Below are 21,691 nucleotides of genomic sequence, written 5' to 3'. Positions count from 1 at the left end.
CCATGGAGCAGTGACGTTGGCCATAATCACAGCTGGAGTCCAGCAGCAAAAGCAGAAAAGAGGAGGGCTGGAAGGTGGCACAATCCTGGGAACCAGCACTCGCACACTGGGTTTGCTGCACGACTCCCCTTCCGTGAGTCCCGGGAGCTCCCAACCAGCTCCTGGAATCACGCAGCAGGGAATAAGGAGCGACACTCACAGCACGTCTTGGCTGTCGTGGCTGAGAGCCCAGCAAAAGCAGGGTTAAGCATGTCCATCATGAGAGGCCAGTAACTCTAAATTAACTGGCACTTGATCACTAATTGCCTTCTATCTGCATGTCTGATTCAGTGCACACCTGCCTCCCTTCTTCCTGCCGCTCGCTCTGTCACTTACTGGCTCTGGATCTCTGGCCCCATTTACCCTCCCATCTCAGAAGACTTCCTCTTTGCGCAGCTTTTAATGACTTGACATCTCTTCTTTTTGTAAGGCCCATATTTCTTCCCTGAGCTGAGCACCAGCTGGAGATGTTTGCTTTTAGCAGGGAGGAAGAATAACAACCATCCCCAAGCAACCCACAACACTGTTTCCTGTTATCCTTCCCCCAGGCATTAGAGGAGAGGTGCTAAATAAATGAAGTAATGCAATATTAAGACTCCCTCTGCCATAAGCCGTATCCACTCCGTCCTGATAAATTGCCTGCACTCCGATGCCAGCTCGCTCCTAGAAGGACTTCCAAGACGAGGGCTGATTTGTGGGGAGGAAGCAGAGGCCCCGCTCCCCTCTCGTTTGCACCACGAAGTATCATCAGGTTCTGCCTGCGCTGAGGGCACCACGAGGAGCAGCAGCGTGAGGAGCCCTATGCACGCAAGGAGCGAGTCTGGGTCCTCCTGAGGCTGCTCCACTCCCGGTGTCCGACATCCCTCGTGCCGCCTCCAGGAGCGCTTCCTTTGCGAGCTTCCTAGCAGGGAACGGGTGCGATGCTGGTGGCTGCTCCCTACGGAATTGGCTTGTGGCTCCACAACCGCCTGCGGAGGGGAACTTTGGACAAAACCCTTTTGCCAACGCTGGCTCCTTTCTCTGGTCTCCTGCTGCGGTCTCGTGTCCTGCATGCTCGGGAAGAGCTCAAAGCCCAAGGAGGGACACGCTTGTGAAACAGCCCCTCAGCACAGCGTGCTGACCCACGGCGAGCTCCTGCCTGCCCTGGATCCCAGCAGGGCTGCCTAAGGGACTTCCAGCAAACCTGGCCTTTGCAAAGCATTTTTTCTGCTTCACCTCCACTTGCCTGCAAAAGGGGAGAATCTCAACGATGTCTGGCAGTTGCCATTGCAGACAGTCACCACGCAGCAGGGGAGCACGAGAGTGAAGTCCAAGCGCAACCAAGACCCGCTGTGTCCCCTCCTGATGCCTCCATGCCACCCTGAGCCAACCTGCACACGTGGTTCTCCACGAGGGAGACGATTCCTGCCCACTCGGCTCGTTTCGGAGCGCAGAGAGCCTTGAAGAGCAGCCCACAGCTCCCAGCACCCTGGGGCTGCCTATAGGAAAAACCATAATACACTACCAGGGTGTTCAGATTAAACGTTGCTCTCTATTTGTATTTAAAAAAACTATAGTCTGTGCAATGGCAGCCCTTCAGCTCTCGCTCAAACTTGGCATGAATTTACACACTGTTGGCACGCTGGGGAGAAGGAAGGGAAGGAGGGAAGAGAAGTTCAGACCCCAGGACCTGCTGCACTCAATGCTTTTGTCCTTAACAGGCCAATGCTTCCTCGTACACCTGCATGACTGCAAACAGCCTGGCACGCTGTGCCTGACACCCCACCTCTGCAAAGCCCCTGGGCACAGCCAGACAAGCTACAGGCATCTGGGAAAAGCAACAGGCAACAGCAAGAGGAAGATGCAGGAGCACAACCCACCTTCCAGCTCCAAGAGGCAGCAGAACCTCCCTGGGACAGTAAAGCAAGACAACAAAACACGGCAGTTCTCTTTGGGGAGACGTTTCCCTCTTTGCTTCAGACTTCTACAAGGGGTTTCTTCAAGGAAATCTCCCTGGCAAAAACCTAGGCTGCTATTTGCAGCAGGCACCAGGAGCGTCCAACCAAGGCACCATTGCAGAACCTGCGTTTTTAGAGCACCCCGAGCACCTGCCTTTCAAAACCCCACGTGGCCGCAGGCCTGCGCTGTGCCTGGCAACGAGCTGCTCCCCACAGGCTGCCCCGGCGCAGGGGGGATACGGGAGCCCCTCGAGCGCGAGGGAAGGGCAGTTCCTCCCCCGCTGGGACGTGTCACCAAAATGCCCCTGCAGCCCTTGGAGGAGCCGGGTCAGGGACACAGTGACTCCTTATCCCGACCCAGCTGGCCAGGAAATCCACCTGCAGGCAGAGGGCAGCTCCCCAGGGTGCCGATTGGGAACACGAGGCAGCTGCTTTGGAAGCAGCTTCCCAAGGCAACGCTCTTGGCAAGCCTGATCCGAGCCAAGCTCCCTTCCCCAAAGCAAGGCTGAAGGGCAGGCCCTCCTGCTCGCATCCTTCACCTGCTTGCTCTGTCCTCATCCATAGAATCATAGAATCCTTAAGGTTGGAAGGGACCTCTAGAGATCATCTAGTCCAACCCCCTGCACATGCAGGGTCACCTAGAGCACGTGGCACAGGGCTGCGTCCAAGCGGGTTTGAAGATCTCCAGAGAAGGAGACTCCACAACCTCTCTGGGCAGCCTGTTCCAGTGCTCTGGCACCCTCACTGTGAAGGAATTTTTCCTTAAGTTCCTGTGGAACTTTTGGTGCTTCAGTTTGTGGCCATTACCTCTAGTTCTGTCGGTGGCCACCACTGAAAAGAGACCAGCACCATCCTCTTCGGGAGCATCCTCGAGCCGGTTCCGTGCGGAGGCGGCGCTGCTGTTTTCCGGCGTCGCTCGACGAGCTACCGCTGCAGCTCGGCAGACGCTGTTGAACGCCGTGACTCTCCCACGCACGTGAGGGAGGCTGCAAAGAGGAAGCAGAGCCCCGAGTCAGCCACTTTTTAATTTCAGAGCTGGCTCTGGCCTTGCTCACATAGCACCGCTATTACTCAAGAGCATCCATTTAATAGACAGGATGCAGGAAAGCTCAATAAAATTAAGATCTAGGTGTAAAACATCCCTGTAACTTGGCAGCAAGAGGGCGAGTTTGGCATTGCAGTTTGGGGGCCAAGGGGGGGTTATTAAGCGAGTTAGACAAGTTACAGTGCCAGCAGCTAAAGAAACGAGCTGCCAGCCCTGGGGCTTCCACTAGCTGCAGTTTTTTTTTACCTAAGCACTTGCTTTGAGGGGGAAAATTGAAGATGGGCTCCCTGGCTCCTGCTGGCCGCCCTTCCTAGCACGGATGGGGTTAGTAAGTCCTACCTACACCCACGCCGGCACAGGCTGGCAGAGCAGCACTTCACAGCCCAGCTACGGCGCTCACCTGAGCCCAGACCATCGCTTCTGCTGCTGGGGCTGCTGAGGGAGAGCAAAAAGGGCACCAAATCACTGCACATCTGCCAGCGAAGCACGGGGCAGGATGAGCACGGGCTGCCCCGGCCAGCGTGAGACAGTGCACAGCTCCTGCCTATTTACCAAGCAGATCTCGGCAGCGCTTCGGGGAGATGCTGGCAGCTTGCAAATGAGCCAGGGAAGGCTCCTGCTCCCCAACGCTCAGTGTATGCTGGACCAAGGGTCTGTACGGGGCTGATATTGGCTTGGACCTGGACCAGAAGGACTGTGCCGAGGTCACTGCGCCCGGCTGGAAGGCGGAGAATATCATAAGGTTATCACGCTTTCAACAGCGACCGTCTTCTAAGAAATGGAAGGGTTTCAATGTTTAAATCCTTAATCTTCAGAGCCAGAAGCTGAGCCCCAGCTATGAATCCTCTGGCCCCAGCTAGAGGTGGAGGTTCAGCCTGTTACCTGGCTCATGGAGAGAGCAGGAAAGTGGCCAGCCCAAGGCACCTGCTTGTCCACGGCACAGCTGGGCATCGGCCTACAGAAGAAGGCAGCAGGGCCAAGGTATCCCTGCAACATCCCCTCCAAACCAGGCCTCCCCACAGCAAGCGCCTTGCCCAGGAGCACGCAGGGATTGGAAACACATGCCCAAAGTTTCTAATCTGGCACTTAAAAAAAGGTCATGTCAAACCTGAGAGATCAATTTGTTCCTCGGCACCCCCATCAGCTAAGATGGAAGCGCAGGCTGTCGGTACTTGCTACTCAATCTGAGACATCACTGTAGACAGGAAAAAGCAATTTAAACATAAAAATGAATTTTACGAAGTTTTTTTTCTGTTAGTGTGGCACTGCTGAAGGAGAAGCATCTCCACAAAGCCCTGTGGCTCTGCCTCTGCCTGCAGCCCGGCTCCCATACGCCCGAAGGGAGCACGGCAGTCCTCGTGTTAAATGTATTTGTCAGCATCCCCAGATGAATTCCTACCTTTGCTTCCCGGACAAGCGGCAGCAGAGTGATTAGACAGTAGCTGCAGGAGCCCAATCTCTCCAGAGCTTGCGGCGAGCAAAGACAGGAATCGGAGGGTGAGGCAGAACACACAGAGAGGTGCAAGGTTCTCTGTGCTGTTTTCATTTAAAAAGCAACTGTACAAATTAAATTCCCCCCGAGGGAGAACTGCTTTGCACAGCGACTCAGAAACTCTATCAATTAAGAGATTTTGTTTTTCTCATGTTACCAGCACCATGTTACCTGCAGACGAGACCTAACCACCGACTTCCTTCTTTCATCTTTCGTTTGCATCCTTACCTAAAGGCTGATTCAGCTGAACACAGGCTCATGCAGGGACAGATTTACTGGAAGAGGCTGCAAACTGTCACCCCTGGCCCCATTAACACGGCACCGTGCAGCTCACGTGAACAGGCGGCTGCTGCACATCCCTCCAGCGCATCCCGCTACATCTGGCCCTGCTAAGTGGTTACTGGAGGCAGCACCACCGAGTGTTGTCTAATTCCAGCCATCATTTTTCCACATGGATAGCCTTGGAAAGAGGCTTCCGACAGTCACGTACCTCCCCTCTCCGGCTGTTGTTCCCAGTCGCTTACTGGCTGCACATCGAGGGAGACAAGAGAACACCACGGGTTAGGAATACAATTGAAAGGCTTCTACATATTGAAAATATCATGGTAAAAATTAAGTGCCCCAACAAAGACATTCCAAAAAAGGTAGAATTTTATTTTCCTCAATACAGATATTCTTTACAGCATAAGGTTTTCTTAAAAAAAACAACTATGTACATACATATATAGTATTGTGCATTTCAGTATATACCCCTAGCTTCTCTAGAAAAGGAGAAAGATCAATGTACAGAGAAGTAAATCCTCACAGTCCATTCCTGCAACACAGGTTCTTTCTTAGAAAGATCACCACTCCCCACAGGGTCAGAGCAAGGTGCTCATTACAACCCCTTCTGTCTCGTGTAGGTGTTGCTTATGCAATAAGTTTGTGTCTCTAGGGTGTGCCTAAGTAGCATGGACAAACTTGGAGCAATTCCTTCAATTGCAAGAGACTGATGCCGTGTATGAGATCAAGTAAGTCCTGGGCACCGTAGTTTAAAGATGTAAAATTGTTTTAAATACAATTTTGCATTGTATTTAAATGCATTATATTTGCATTTTATTAGGAGACATGATGAGTCAACTTCACAAGTCCTCAATACCTTATCACAATAACACTTAGGAAAAAAAACAAATCTAAGTTAGAGTCACTCAGCTGTTTCCTAATAAATTCTTACAGCTGTTAAAGAGGTTTCTTTTTTTTTTTTGCACAGTTTTAAAGAGTTATAAAGAGCTATCTGGGGAACGAATTAGTGTTTCAAAACCAAGTTACAAATCTATAAAACAGATTAGTATACTTCACATAAGGCCACAAACACTGCATACTGTCAGTGTGACTATTTAGGATCATTAAACTTAATCTTTTAATTAGCACGAGCTTTATATCTCCATTACTTATTTTCAATTCCAGGAGGAGAGGAAGACAGTTTTCTACAGCTCACAGGCCATGGGGCTGTCGGGAAAAGACTGCAAGAACATCACCAAAAAGGGACGTTTTGCTAATTGAACATACAGGTATTGGGCTCGCCTGATCCGATACCATTTGAGTCCACTGAGTGGGCAACTACCAAAAGGTTTTGAGACAGTAAAAAGGCATGCCCAGCCAAATCCACTTAGCAGAGCTGAGGATACAAATCTATTGTGCTGGGGGATTCACCCGACCTGCAACTTTCAACGTGCTTTAGGAAATCAAATTGTTACTCCCTGATGTTTTTGCTACTAAGCTTTTGCATTTTGAGCCGTAGCAGAAACAGCGCATGTGAGAGTCAGTTTTAAACAGACCTGCAGCATTACCAGTTTTTTGGGGTAAATAGCTTCTGAAGAGAAATTACAGACACTGCTTACCTTGACATTTCGGACCATTGCTTTCAGTTCAAGTTTTTAAAGTGCAAAACTTCATAGAGTCTTTGGGTAAAAAGCATCAGTTGCCATATGAAGTTGGCAAAGAAGAGGCCAGGCCACATGGGTGACTGACAGCTGTGAAAGCATCACAGACATTCACAACAAAAGCAAGATCTCTGCTCCCGCTTTGATTCTAACACTGTTAGCAGCGGCTGCAAATCTCCTCTTGGCCTATGCAGGTGATTTGCTGCTCAAGAAACAGTGAATTATTAACGGTTGTGCTTGCAATTATTTTGCAGCTGCAGACCTTTGTCTAGAAATACATATACACAGCGACTTTGGTGTTGCATAGTCTTTGTCAGAGAGGAATAGGCACTGCTGAAGGTTCTTCCACTGCTATATTGCCATCTAATACTGTAGATGCTCTCCACGCCTTTCAATAATATATGTAAACTGTAATGGCTACGAATAAATATGTTCAAGAGCATCTCATGGTTTAGGTAAGAGCAAGGTAAAAAAAAAAATCTGTATTAGATTTCTAAAGCTTTGGTCTAAACAGTGCTGTAGTATCATCTGACTTGGTGAAGACCCCCCTCAGAAGAGCTCCTTGCATACAGCACCCAGAACAGCATGAATTCAGTCCATAAACTGTTAGTGGTTACTCTATTGCGAACTGTGAGATGCATCTGACCTCAAAACATGAACAGATCATCCTTCTCGCCTGTCTTTGAATCTATTTTGTTCCAGTCCACAGGTGAGAGCATTTCTGCACTCTGGATGTCTTGAGACGTCAGTCCTGTGTCAAGAACATGAGGGTTTGTCCTCGACTGAGCAAGTCTAAGAGGGGAGACAAAAAAAAAAAAAAGTGAGAATAGGCCCTCACGGTTATAGCCTGGGAGCTCAATGTACCGGCAACGCAGGATCCCAGCAGCATTCCCCACTTCAAAGTCTTCCACTGAAAAGGCATCATTTGATAAAGGGAGAAGCTGGATCAGAGCCTTTGCAGCTCTTGAGTCTGTAACAGCTTTTCTGCTAGTTTATCATAACATTAAACTACCCACACATACACTTTTTTAATAAATAAGAAAAACGACCAGCAATGATATTGCATCAGGAACACTCTTAAATGCATCCTCCTTGGCAGATGTGCAGCCCAAAGACTGAGTCACCAGAAGGCCAGGGGGGAACGGTTCAGCATCCAGCAATGCAAAACAAAAGACCACAACCAACAATGTCAGCTTAATTAAGCTGGGAAAGGAAAATAGATGACATTAAGATGTAAATTCAAGCAGTCCCTTTATCAAACGTGACTTGGGACAGGCCTGCCGTGGAAGTTGTAAATCATTCCCAAGACCCAAACAAGACACGAGGGCTCATTTCCTTAGGGCTGAGCATGCAGTTTTTTGCTCTGCTTTAAACTCTGCCTGGGGTCAGCTGCCCACACAAGTGGCAGTGCTGGGTTAAGCCCTCGATACCTCCCCAGCTCAGTCAGTCCAAACCTCAAGCGAGGAAAGGAAAAGATCCCAGCACAGAACCTGGGCCCAGTCCCTGCTGCTGGCCCAGGGGCTGGACACAGGCAGCCTCCCAGCACGCGCTCAAGCAGGAGCAGACATGCAGGCTGCTTGGGGAATTCAATTCCCTATCACATACAACCTCTCTCTATCCTTAAAAGGTTGTCAAAATATTTGACTTATCAGCCAGCCTCAAAGCCTATCTTTCAATTAGCAGCTGAGGCACCGATGGGGCAGCTGCCTAGGTCAGATCACAGTGGCTGATTAGATTAGAAGCATTATTAAAAACCAGTCACTAGTCAAGTCTCCCGAGCTGGTCCCCGACGGCATGAACTTGTAAAGAGAGTTGTTAGAATTACCTTGAAAATGCTTCGTCGAGACCATCATCCATTTCCTTTGTAAAAGAGATAAAAAGAGAGAGAAGTAGTTGCTAAGTGAATGTACAAAAGTGTAGTTAGAGATCTGGTTCCGCACTGAGCACGACAGACAAAAATATGTTTATGTGCTGGCTTCCAAGTGCCTGGAGCAGCACTCGGATCAGTAACCTCCCTCCTCAGGCAGGTTTTATCTCTCCCTCTGCACAAGCTGCGGGACCAGAGATGTGCAGGGGGCTCCTCAGAGCAGACCCCAGTGCTTGGGTTGGGGATGTCACACTCAGCTCATGGGCCAGGAGAGGTGACCACGGTGGCACCGGGTCCTCTCCCATTGCCCCCAAACCAGACCAGCTCTGCCCCACCACCTGCATGGGCTGGATACAGCCAGGGAGCCGCGCTGCCCTCGGGGATGTGCACAGAGACGCTGCAGGAACCTACCCCGAGCACCCACCCTGCCGCGAGAGGAACCGCTTATCCCACTGATCCGCGTTAACGGGAACGCCAGGAAGGCAGGGAACAGCAGGAACGCCGCAGCCTGGCACCCACAGCCCGTTTTTACGGGGAGCTCTTGCTACATGCTGTGTCTTTACACCTTTAAGCTGAGGAGATTTAACCTTGGGTTTGGAAGCAGCACAAGGACAAAGGCTCCCTGGAGACCTCGGGAAAGCTCTACGTTTTGCCTAGTCCCTCGGAAGGAGCCAACACCGCCAGGCTCCCAGCTTGGAAACTGCCACCTCGTTCCAAGCTCACGCAGATCTTGCTCCAGAGCTCAGGTCTCTGCCAGCCCCGAGCTGCTCTCTGCTCGGTGCGAAGCAGAAGGTGCCGCTCCGACTGAAAGCATCTGCTCACTCTTCGTGCAGAGACACATTTTGGGCAGAGCGGAGAGCGAGCAGCAGGCAGCTACCTAGGGCTGAGCAAGGCAAGACACTGCCCTCGGTTTTCCAGCATCCACCACGCGAGCAGGAGACACCACGGGATTTTGCTAAGATGATGGATCCAGACATGGCTCAGCAAGATGCTCTGGGCATCTCCTGGGGATCTGGTGGGCTCAGGAATCTGGGAGGCAACAGCGTGAGCTGCACCAGGAAAGGATGGACCTGGGTTGCTTGAAAGCAATGCCTGGATCCTTCTTCTCTTGTCTGTCCTTTGATATTTTCCCTTCGAAAGCATTTGAGTTACTAGGGAGAAAGGCTTTCCATGCAGGAGGATGGGCTATCAGAGGGATCTGACACTTCAGCAGGGCTCCTGAAATCTTGGGATACATTCGGAGACTTGGTTTAATATGTAAAGTACAAAAACTCTGCAAGAGGGGAGCTATCAGAGATTGCTGATAAGTCTCTAGGATTTCATATGCCATAAAGTTGATTTTCAGGTTTAACCTGAAAAGCCTCAGGCTCAGACCTGGCAGACTCAAGAAACAGGCTCCAGGCAAAGGCCTTTATCATTCAGCTCTCCAAAATTTAGCAGACAGGGTGTTTCCAGAGAGGGAATGTGGCAGGGACAGTGCCCCAGGCCAGGTGTGGTTCAAAGATCAACCTGGTCTGGTCAGTGATGGAGCATTTTTATATAGAGAAGATTTTGGTATGGATGTGCACCCCGACACATGATCTGGGTCAGTGTTTTTCTATTTATGGCCCATGACACAACTAAGCAGGATGGTTTGGGACATTCTGGAGAAGCCACTCGTGCTCACACGAGCACAACACAGCCACAAACAAGAGCAAGGGGAAAACAAGAGCAACGACAAGCATAAATTTAACCTGGTTTTAGCGAGCGGTAAACAAAAGCCATCAGCATAATGAATTTTTCCCCTGAATGGAGCAGTTAGGTGGTCTCTCAATTAAGTGACAAACCACTGAGAAACACTGTTAGAGAATAAGTAACATTCAATTACCTGACAGTGGCATTTCTCAGACTGGCTTGCAATCTCCTTCTTTTACTTACTGGGCCTAAAAAGGGCACTAGGAGCTTGAACACTAATCGATCATTTCTAGCAGGACACCGAGACCCAGTTTCCTCAGGCATCTCTGAACCCTGCATACCAGCTCGGCAGGCCGAGAGCATCCAGAGGGTTTTGTCCAGCAGAAAAGCCCGGAGAAGAGACCGGAGCAGAGGCAAAAAGGCGGAGGCAGACGGAGAGCATCGCTCCCCGGGGCACCTACCCAGACCACGTTGTTGTTTACAGAGGAGCTGGGCCCAAACGTGCTGTTGTCTAAACGCATGGAGTTTGCGCTGACGGTCAGGGGCAATTTGGCAGAATCTTCTAAATCCAGCAAGTTCCCTGTGGCCACTGCTGTGAACACAGCAGAGAGAGAATTAGGCAGGAAGGGGAAAAACAGAGACAACACAAAAACGATCCTTTTTGCAACAATTGCTTCCCCTCGAGGGGAAAGCCAGGAATAGCACCAAATTCTTTCAGCATGCCCCCGAATTTCAGCATGAAGGAGCCACGCTCACCCCATCTGGGGTTGCAGTTTCAGCCCAAATAACTGGAGATGCTCTAATTAGGCACCCAAAGTCCCCTCACCTGGGATGAAGGGGAGGATGAGCTAGTTCATGCCTCCCTCAGCCATACAGGGAGGCTCCTGGTTACCTGCTGATGCTCAGGATGAGCCAGGATCACCCTGCGCAAATGGACACGGAGCATTCCCAGGTGCTTTACAGCCCAGCACTGGGTGGAAAACAGTAACCACAGGGTGGGAAGCATCAGTGTGTGGCCAGGCAGACATTAGAGCACATTTCCTACATCTGTGGCAGCCCTGGTCCTCAGCAGGGTTTTTATCGCAATCTGCCACCACTTACAACAGATTCCTTCAGTTCTGGGCCTTCAGGTGAAGAAATGAGACATGCCAGTCTGGAAAGAAGCCTGGTTTAATGCTCTTTTTCTCAGTGCCAAATCCTCTTATCTCTGTGGCCAGCATGGAAGAAAGATTAGCCTTTTGTCCCACTTCTTTCTGGCAGCAGCAGATCATGGCCAGGCACTGAATTAGATGGTTCTCACCATCTATTTGTTTTGTTTTCACCTGCCTCTCCTTCCTTAGAGGAGCCATAGGCAGAGTGGCACCTGGATGTCTCCAGATGTGAAACAGGGTGGCATCCAGGTGTGTTTGGAAGATCTCCAGAGAAGGAGACTCCACAACCTCTCTGGGCACAAAACCCTCTCTGGGTTACAGAACTGTTTGTTCTTTGCTGATCTTCAGAGCCTTCCTGGGAGACTCTCCAATTCAGGGAAAATCCCTGCAGGCATCAGGCTGTTCCTCATCAACTCGGGCTCCACCACAGCCAAGAGCAAAGCTCTCCCGTTGGTGACTTACGTGCTGTGGGGCAGGCAGGAGCTTCAGAGTTTGGGCCGCTTGCACCTTCTCCTTCCAGCATGGACCTTTCCCGCTTCTCTTTCTCTGCAGGAGGAGGAAATCCATCACTGCCTGCCAAGCACCTTCCTCCAGGCTCTTGAAAGCATGAGACAGTCTCACCGTGACATGCCTCATCCTCTGGCCATTCCTCCTCCATGTGCAGGAGGAATGAACCTGGCAAGGCCAATTTGCACCTTTGGATAGCAAAGACCTCCCCGGTTTCCTGCAGGGACCTTTGGAGGATGCCTTGGTTTATATCTGGACCTAGAGTGGTCTAGAATGGCACCAAGCCTCCTTCTCTGAACCCTTTTGGTTGGGGTGAGTCCCACAAGGAGCACAGATGTGGCAAGGATGGTTAGGACAGGCCTTGGGGTCTGTTCTGCCCCAATGCACCCAAAGCTCTGCGTGTGTAATACAAATTTGTGCATGACAAATGCAAAAATATCGACGGGGCAGAGGTCTGAAACACCACAAATCAGCACTAGGGCCTCCAAAAGCCACTTGTGAGAACACAGTGCAGCCAAAATCCAGCTGGATTTATGAGGCTGTGTACGGAAATTTGGAAGATGCCTTAAATTATGCCAGAGGTTGGGCCCCTTAACAGCTGCCTGGAAACTTGAAGGGTGACGCAGTGCAGAGGGAGGAAAAAGACACTTGCAAGCTGGATAAACCTCAATTCATCCCTTCAGCTTCCATGAAAAGAGCAGAAAGAAGAAAACTCACCTTCCTTGGATGCTTGCCAGAACTCGAATGCTATTTTGAACGCCTGAGCTACCGTCAAGGTGACTGCTTGGGCCTGCAACGAGAGCGGGTAGGAGGCAGGTTAATAGACAGGCCCTCCTGTAGGTTTGAATCACTCGGAGGTTTTGCTTTGCTGATCCATGTTAACCTGGATCCAACCAGTCCTCTGCTCTGCCCCACCACGCGGCTGGAAAAGCACAAGTGAATATTGATGGGACCTGCGCCTTGTTTTTGCTTTGCAACGGCCTCAAGCTGGCGACACGAGCAGCCCAGAGCAAGGACACTTCCACCTCAGTCCCACCAGCTCTTCCCAAGCCAAGAGCTTGAGTTAACATAAAAAAAACCCAATCTCAAACAGCCAGAGTTGCCCAAGAAATACAAACAGTGATACAGAAGCCAGACTCACTAGAAGAGGACCGAGCTGAGGAGCAGTTTCAAGTGCAAGGAGATAACGAGAAACACTTTGCAAGGCTGACGCCCCGGAGGAGCCTTGGGGCTTCAGTTTGTCTTATAATGTTGCAAGCCAAACAAATCCAGATCCCGGAGCCCGCAACCCTGCTCGTCTCCCCGCGGAGCTCGGAGGATGGGGGGGACCGTGCGGAAGCGCTAACCGGGAAAACGCTTCTCCTAGGAGCCCAACACGCTTCCAGAGCAGGGAGAGAGGACTCGGAGAACCTATCGGCGCCAATTAAGCCTCACAAAGCAGGAGAGCTCATTTGAATGTCGGAGCTATTTACATCTTTGATGGAAGTGCAAACGCTTTATGGCAAAAACTTAAATATGGTAATTAAGTATGAAACTCCTCACAGCTGTTTACAATTTAAGCTGTCACATCTGAATCAAGTTTAATAGACCCAGCTACCGTTGAGAATTACCCATGAACTAAAAATATGGACTAATTATATGGCAGTGAGTGGAAGCTATACATACACACAGGGGCCCTGCCTGTGTGTGGGGACAGTCTGTGGTCTGGATGCAGGGCATCACTTTACCTTCTATCAGCATGACATTCATGCACTTCAGAGACAGACAAAGCAAAAAAAAATCTAGTTTTTGCCACAAAAGGCCTTGCAGAACTTTATTTGGAGGGAGACGCACTGAGCTGATATGCCACTGAGATAATTCTTTTAGCACTGGAGAGATTTAAATTTTAATTTGCAGAGGGAGGCTTATCTTCGCCGTGCAAGGATGGCAGCGCGCTACAAAAAGGAGAGACAACTTGTAGCTTCCATTATTCTCTCCCCAGAAAAAAACTGAGAGCTGGGAGAAGGAGAGAATATTAACGGAGCTGCAGGGCAGCTCAGGGAGTGGGAATGGCCACGTGGGCCTGGACCAGAGCCACCACCTGGGAATGGCCCTTACAGCCTCTTGGACGGGCATTTTCCCTGCTTAGGGAGGAAGAAAACGGACCCTGGAGATCCAGTTCTTTGCCTAGGCCACCCAGCAGGCAAATTGGGTCCCTTTGGGCAGGGATTTCTGTGGTGGAAGAGGTCTGACCTGTCCTTCTCCTCCCCTAAATCTCTTCCTCCCACTTGTTCTTACAGGGAGGGACCTCAGTGACCCCCAGGGAGAGACGCACGGGCTCTCCTTGCAGCTCGTGCCCAGTGACCCCCTTGTCTCCTGCACCAGCTCTTCAGGGCTGGGTCTCTGCCGTGACCAGCCTGGAGCCTCCTCTCCACGAGATGCACTGAATCAGCACAAAAAAACCCAGAAACGGGTCTGAAGCAAGAGCCAGGACTATGTTACACACACGTCTCTGTGCCCTGGTCCTCGGCACACAGCGAGGTCGCGGGCCCTGCGTCACACGTGTCACACCACACACCAGTCCCTGCCAAGAGGACACGGCTACATGAGCAAAGATGCCGTGAAAACTGCCCCGGGAGCTTCCCCAGAGGAAAATGCACCAAAGCCAGGGTGAGAACGGAGGTGAGCCCGGAGCCACGGAGCCGGGGCCGCCCCAGGGCTCCTCAGCCCCAGCCCAGCCCCTCTCTGCTTCCTCCTCCTAGAGCCGCATCCCAACCTCTTCCTCTGGACTGACCATTTTCCGTTTGGTACAGAGGAAGGCATGGCACTCCAGGTTCTCATTGAGCTGGTTCTGGGCAATGTAGGCAAACACTTTATCGTGGATCTTGTCTGCCGTGCAGTAGGATATCCTGAAAGACAGAACGAAACGTCTTGTCCAGGGCTCTGCACACAAGGGACATCAACCAAGCCCTCGGAGCTGCCAGCAGACGCCGCCGTCAAGGCTTGGAGCCCCTGGGATGAGCAGGGAAGGAGGAGGGAGCGCAGGAGCGTTACCAAGCTTTGACACACGCTTCCCAGAGCCAAGAGCGGAGGAGCCAGCGCCGCTGCCGTGAGCGAGAGGGGCCCGGAGCACCCCCTGGTCGGGACCTTAGCAAACACGAACCACGTGCATCACACACAGAGGCGAGAGAGGAGAAAATCTGTCTTGTGGGAAAGGAGAGGTTAGAGAAAGTGAGGAAAGACTCTGCATCATGTCAGGCTGGGACTATGTCTACAAAACACTCTGCCTTCAGGAGAGACGACGGAAGATTTCCCTTGGGGGAACAGCTTGCAAGGAGACAGAAGGACCTGTTCCGAGGCTACAATTTCATCCTGAAGCTCCCTTGTGCTTTCTCAAAGTGGGGAAGGAACTGGATATAGGAGTACCCAGGAGGAGCTGAGCAGCTCCCAGATCCTCAGGTGCAGACACAGAGGGATGCAGGCAGCCTCCCTCGGAGGAGCATCCCGTCCTCCAGCCCCCAGGGAATTGCTTTCAAAATGCTTTGGAAGAGCAACAGGCCAATCTGTTTGGAGACTCCGCTCCCTCCTGCGGGGTGGCGGGTTCCTCGGCATCGGCTGCTGCCATCCGCCCTCTCCCTCCCTGGGTCCGTCGCGTCGCAGCCACTGGCCGGAGACAGGAGGATGAAGGAAAAAGCGGGACACTTTGGTGAAAGTTCTCCCATTGCCCTGCATCACCCGTGCAGCTCCGTCTTTTCCTACACAGGAGACTTCCCAGGGAAGGGAAAGGAACGTCCCGGTTCCCAGAAGATGTTGGGACTTAAAAAGCCACATCCAAAATTTATTTACACTGCGTTAGTTCCTTCCTGTGCGCGGGGACGCCTCTGCACAGCGGCCTATATTTTGTCTCGCAGCGCTGCGCTGTACTCGGGATTAAAGAGGCACGGAGAAGTTGCCTCCTTTTTCCCCGTTTCTTCTCAAAGGAGCAAGGCTGGACTTTTAATACCAGCGACAGCAGGCAAGGGTCACCCCCAGGGACACGCGTCCAGCCAGCCCCGCGCTCACTCAACGCGCGGTGGCCGCTAATTTACAGGGCCAGTTTAATTGCCACCTGCTTCTGCAGCGAAGCAGCAACGTGTCCTCTGATGGAGGCTGCATTTTAAACACGGCCACCCCGTCCTGCCGCCTGCCCAGGACCCGGTGCTGGAGGTTTCAGGGCAAACCTCCCAAAACGCCACTTGTGGAGCGCGTTCCTGGAGCCGGGCAGGAACGGATGCGCTGGGAGAGGAGCCCTCCGCGCTCCCTCTCACTAAAAGCATCTGCATTTCCAGCCCTGGTGCTAACAGCCTCTTCAGGATGTGCTCACTTCAGTCAGCTCAATGCCTGTGTATGAGCACTGATGGGAAGGGACAGCTTTACAGCCTACACTTAAAATGTCCCGGCACAATTTAAGGCAGCATCTAAACACCTGGAGCCCAAGGCTTGGCCCGCACCAGGCTTCCCACAAGCTCAGCAGGACCGAATTCACCACGATCGTGCCCCTGTTCACAGCTCCCTCACTTAGTCCTGCACTTTAGCAGCTGTGTTTTCTCCTAGGGAGGGTGGGAACCTCAAGTCTGGTGGCTTTAAGCATCTGCTCAAGCAACGGGAATAAAGTGAGCAGGTTAGTAGCCCTGTTAGAGAGACAGTGCCTCGAACCAGAGCTCCCCATCCTGTGTTTAGTGAAGACAGATGATGCAGCAGGGTGAAGGAGAGGAAGCAAAGCATGTTCAGGGTAAGGAGAGAGGGGACACACAACATGGCAACAGCAGATTCGAGCTTAGCGCTGCTTCTCCAGGCCTCTATCTGCCTCCAACAGAATAGAAATATTGAAAGAAATACTTGCAAAAGCTACAGTAGTGGATATGGGATAAGCCAGCCTTGTCTTCCCCTCCCCACACTAGTCCAAGTCCTTGAACAAGTCCTCGCGGTTGTGCAAGTCCTGCCCTTTGGAGACTTCAGGAGCGAACGGCAGCGCTCGGAGCAGCCAGCGAGGGCAGGGCAGCCCAGACTCCTTCCCCAGCTTTGCTTCCCTTTAAGACACGACAGCCAAAAAGCTGTTGGCTCAGGCCTGAGTAAAGATCAGAGATTAACTTGCCCCGGCAAGGGTCCCAAACCCAGCAGAAATCAGCCCAACACCTTGAAGAAAAGCAGATGAGGAAGGTGCAGGATACGTAGCACAGCCCAGAACGTACCTGTATATGGAGATGTTTTCTATCAGCTCATTCGTTCCGCTATCATTTAACACGATCCCTCTGGGAGAGACTTTCAGAGTAACTTTCTGCAGCTTCTTTCCACTTGCTTTAGCCTTTGGAAGGAAAAGGGTGAGGAGGAAAGTTATGGGCTTTTAACAGTGCTGCATCCAAAGCAGCAGAGCAGATCAGTTACTCTAGATATATCCCATCTAATAGACATATTAATAGCACTCATTAGTACTAGACTGAATTTACGACCAGGTGTGATAAGGCACTTGTTAAAACTTCACCATCCCTGAAGCACTGATTTACACTGGCAATAGCAAGATAAGGACGTGCACCCTCCACCCCATACAGCACATAGCTAATTCACATCTTGTGTCTCCACGAAGAGGATTTCACCATAGCAATCAGCCCAAGGAAGAGGCTGGGCAAGGCCATCAATGTTTGCTGAAACACGGCAGTTTTGTCTTTCAGACCAGGGTGAAATCCCCCTTCCAAGGCAGCCGGGTCGTGAGCAGGACGGTCCCGTGGGAGCTGGTTTCACGGAACGGCAGCTTGCAGCTCCCAGGGCAGCGTCACAGCCCCACACCAACTCCATCTTGCCAAGACAGCAGGGCAAAACAGGCTGGGTGAAGCCCCTACATCAGGCAGACAGTTCTGCAGAATTGCCCCTAATTTTTCAGCCTTTGGCACAAATCCAGTAAAAGCTGGAAATGCCACTGTAGACCGAGATTGTCCATCCTGCTCTCCTGGACCGCACTTGAGCCGCGTCCAGCTCGGCCGGGTGTCAGCCCTGCCCCTCCGAGGCTGCATTTACTCCAAGGCTCCGTCCTGGGTCGTTCCGAGCAGACGTGCAGGGCTCCAGCAGCAGCTCCTGTTCCCTGCAAGCCGCTCGCCGCCCCGCTAGCTTAGCACGTGCCAGGAAAGGATCCTTCATTATCCAATGCAGTTCACCACCCCATTGAGTTTTATGATGGTTAACTGTACAACTGGGTCTCTGCCTCGTTCAGTTTTATAAGGGCTTAAAGAAGCATTAATTTTACTCAGAGAGCCTGGAGAAGGGCTCCAGGGAGGCCCCGGCTTGGAGGATGGCTGCCCATCGCTCCCTCCTGCATCAGGGGTGACGGCAGAGCTCGGGTCTATATTGGCTGGGAACTGAAGCAAATGTCCCAGTTCCTTCCCCTCTTAACTCTCTAAATCCTGGGAAGAAAAAACAAAACCAGAAACACAAGCCAGGGCACAAGCCTGGGACTCGGTTGTGTGCTGGTACAAAACACGGGCACTGTCCTGTCTGTGAAGAGACAGCCAAAGGGAGGCTGATTTCACCAGCTCGGATGCTGCTTCCAGGGCCAAACCAGCTTATCAAGGGGAGCAGAGCTCAGAGATGTCATATCACCTTTCTGCAGCCTGGCCATCGGATGCGCTAGCCCCACATTTTCTTGATACCGCGGTCTGTGGGTCTGTCCTGCCAGCCGCACGAAGGGGCCCTGTCACCTCTGAAAGGGCCAGTCCTCGTGCTCATCCTGCCAAGGCTGCGGTCAGGTGGCATTTCCTGCACCCCTACAGCTTGAAAACCTGCCCCTGCTGCCGGCCTTGTCCGAGTGGGACGAGGCTGCGGCTCCGCGCGGGGAGGAGCCCGCGGGACGGGCGGCCCCGCACGGATACTCACCGTGGCCACGATCCTTTTGACAGCGGCAGCAGAGAGCTCCTCTCCCTTGGGCTGCTCCACCAGCGTCATGCCCATGTACTTGAGCCTGAAGAGCATCCCCTCCAGCAGCGTCTCGCGGGTATCGGTCCAGTTCTCCGGGAGCTCTAAAGAGGCAATAAAAAACACCTTAGATCCTCAAACGTGCAAGGATTCCCCCTTGGAGTCCCCAAAAAGCTTCTCCATACGTAGCTTGGGTGATGCTCTGTCACACGTTCACCTGCAGGAGGTGACAGGTTGCAGCCTCCCTCCCATGACAGCCGGTTGGCATCATGTCTAAGGAAAGAGTTTGCAAGCGAAGCGAGTACCTGCCCTTTGCATCTGAGCCCCGATGCCCGTCTACACCCTCCTGTTGTGTCCGGGCGATTCCCAGCCACACTCAGCAGCTCCTGCTCCGCCTGCTCACCGAAGCGCTGAGGAGATAAGAGCTGAACCTCCTGCCACGTCCTCCTGCACCATCCTGCGTGTTTCGGGATGATTAACAAGTGCAAACACCTGGGTGTCGACGGCTCCGAGCGCAGCGAGGCCCCGCGCCGGCAGCTCGCGCCGGGCCGCGACGGAAACGCCGCTGGTTTCAGCTCAGCCGCTGAAGTGCTCTCAGAAGGGAACTGGGGACCCCGAGCGTCCCCGGGGACGCACCGCGGAGCCGGGTTTCTGCTCGCAGCCAGCGCTGCAGGAGCCAGGGGAGGGTGATAAAACCAGAGCTCACCGCCCAGGGCGAGAGGAAACCACAGGGCTGCTCAGATCGCAGCCTTTGGGCTCAAACGGCGTAAACAGAGCCGAGGAGCTCGCACAGGCTCCTCCGCACATCCTGCTCCGCAGGACTCATCCCCGCTTTATCCCCCTGCACTTAATGCAGGCAAATGCACTTAGCCTCCTCCGAAGCACAGCTTAGGCCACCAAGGCCACCCAGGTGGCACCAGGGACGGCCAGGCCTGCAAGGCTGCTCGTGACACGGAGCACGAGCAGGCCCGGGAGGCCCGAACCGAGAGCAGTCACCAAGCAGCACATCCGTCAGGCGTCCCGCAAGGCCACCTGCCCCACGCACGTGTCCCCGCGCGGACACCGAGCGGTGGAGCCGGCTCCCGCGTCTGCAGAAAAACCCCACAACTCCAGGATTTCAGGCCCTGCAGCCACTGGCCTCCTAATCCTTACAGAAAGGCACAAAGATCCGGGATAAATCTCATCAGGAGATTAGTAAAATCAAGAAGTTGGATCCCAGGCACTAAGGTCTCGCAGCATGGGCACTTTCTGCCCGCTGCGACATCCGGACGGGACCGCAAGGTTTCCATGAGCAGCCAGAGCGCACGGAGCTCGTCACATCCTTCTAGCAACCCCACTGCTCCTCGGAGCACCCAAACCGCCCCAGAGCCCAGCAGAAAAGCGGGATTAGCGGGACAAGGCGCGAGCTACAGCGGGGAAAAATCGTTTTTCTCCCAGCTCTCGCCAACGATGGGGCGGAAGGTACCAGGGAGCTGCCTGCGCCGCGGTCACAGCCGCTGCCCAAAGCCCCTAAGGAATGCGGCACAGGCTGCGCGGGAGGCCTGATCCGGACACCGCGGATTCAGCCACGGAGAGCGCTGCCCTGTGTCCCGCATACCGAGAAAGTTGCTCGTGTCCGGGCCAGCAAATAAGAGCAAAATTGCAGACAGTCTCGACGGGACGGCCCGGCGTGGACGCTGGGAAGCTGGGCACAACCTCTCCCGCATTCCCGTGTCCTCGGCGGCACCAAGGGCCAGCGCAGCCCGGGCCCCGGCCGGAACGCGCTGGGCTGCACATGCGCTATCACATGCCGGAGCAAGCCGTGGAATGAGGCCAGGAAATGCCTGCCGGGCGCTTCGGGCTCCATCCCTCTCGCTCTCGGTACCTGCCTCGCTCGGAGGCCTCCCGAGAGGCGAGGACAGCGACAACGAAACAGCAAGACACGGGCAGGACGGCGCCGCGGGACAGAGCGGGTGCCGCGAAGGGGCCGTGTCGAGGACGGAGGCAGGAAGCGTCCGGCAATCCCAAATCCCTTCCTTCTTTCCACCCCGGGGAGGGATTTCCAAAGCACCAGGTTGGCCCAGGGTCACTTTGCAGTTTGTCCCCTGCCACTGCAGCCCCCAATGTCCCCCCCAGTGCCCTCCCTCCCCCACACTGGACCCACCGAGCCGGGGGGCAGAGGGGGAGGTGGGTTAGGGGGTGCAATGGGGGGGTGGGAACATGGGGTAAAGCCGGGCGGGAAAAAGGGCTGCAAAAAGAGGGGAAAAAAGGAATAAAGCCGGGAAGGACACGGGGGTGCATGGGGGGCCCATGGGAAAGGGAATGCAGGAGTGGGGGAAAGGAAGCGCAAGGGGGGACTTGGTGGAGGAAACCAGGGGACAAAAAGCAGCAGCGACAAGGAGGGGGGGGTTCAGGGGCGCAGCGAGCAAAGGCGGGGGTGAAAACCGGCTGCGAGGGGGAGAAAACGGAACTGGGAAAGAGGCTGGAAAACAGAAGGATAGAGCCGGGGCGGGGGAGGAAAACAGCGGGGAAAGCGGGGCAGAAAGGGGCAGGGACGGGGGTTAGAGCGGCGGGGGGCGCGGGAGCCTCACTGTGGTGGCGGCCGCCGGCCCAGGGCGCCTTGGCCGCGCTGGGGCTCCGCAGCAGCGCCCGCCCCGCCGACTTGAGCGCGTCCATCCCGGCCCCAACTCCGCAAACTTTTCCTGGCGCCGCCCTCGGCGAGGGATGATCGCGTGTGTGGGAAGGGGGAGGCGATAACTATGTAAATGCGGCCGCCCGGGGCCGTGACGTCCCGGCCCGCCTCGCGCCCGCCGGGCCCGGGGCTCGAACCCGCGGCCGCCCGCGCGGCCCCCGTTGTAATTGGGGGCCTAATGAAGGGGCACGCGCGGGGGGTGCCCCGTGCCCAGGATGCTCTTAACGCCGCCCGAACAGGAGCGCGGGGACGATTAAGGCCTCAAAGGCTTTTTTTGAAATTAAAGGGATAATAACCAGGAGGTTAAACCCCCTATTTGAGATTTGTAGAATAATGCCTTGCAAAGCCTATTATTCGCAGAAACTTTTTGTGTGTTGTGTGTAATTGAATATTTCTTTTTAGTTAAATTTTAACATTTCTCCCTCCCAGCTGCAACTCCGAGCCCTGAGCTACGGTGAGAGTCAA

At 53.4% G+C, this 21,691-nt stretch overlaps 1 protein-coding gene across 3 annotated transcripts; it reads right to left on the bottom strand.

Moving 5' to 3' along the window:
• Positions 1 to 6,903: 6,903 nt before the first annotated feature.
• Positions 6,904 to 21,213, bottom strand: LDLRAP1 (low density lipoprotein receptor adaptor protein 1). Of its 3 annotated transcripts, none has more exons than XM_088531145.1 (9): positions 21,126 to 21,213; positions 18,517 to 18,659; positions 16,845 to 16,957; positions 14,408 to 14,522; positions 12,352 to 12,424; positions 11,590 to 11,673; positions 10,438 to 10,568; positions 8,261 to 8,295; positions 6,904 to 7,227 (listed from the first exon to the last, which is right to left on the bottom strand). In XM_088531145.1, the coding sequence occupies exons 1-9, from the start codon at positions 21,208 to 21,210 to the stop codon at positions 7,083 to 7,085; spliced, it is 924 nt and encodes a 307-aa protein (XP_088387271.1). In that variant the 5' UTR covers positions 21,211 to 21,213; the 3' UTR covers positions 6,904 to 7,082. The 3 variants fall into 3 exon arrangements, with proteins under 3 accessions (XP_088387271.1, XP_088387269.1, XP_088387270.1); XM_088531143.1 differs by having other exon boundaries at positions 10,438 to 10,565; positions 21,126 to 21,210; XM_088531144.1 differs by lacking the exon at positions 8,261 to 8,295 and having other exon boundaries at positions 7,111 to 7,227; positions 21,126 to 21,210.
• Positions 21,214 to 21,691: the final 478 nt, after the last annotated feature.

The sequence above is a fragment of the Tinamus guttatus genome, unplaced genomic scaffold (assembly GCF_059628265.1).
Source record: "Tinamus guttatus ecotype Peru unplaced genomic scaffold, ASM5962826v1 Tinamus_guttatus_pri_ptg000397l, whole genome shotgun sequence".
NCBI classification, from domain to species: Eukaryota; Metazoa; Chordata; class Aves; order Tinamiformes; family Tinamidae; genus Tinamus; species Tinamus guttatus.
The sequence above is the reverse complement of the archived record's forward strand: the minus strand, read 5'-3'. Positions and strand labels throughout refer to the sequence as shown.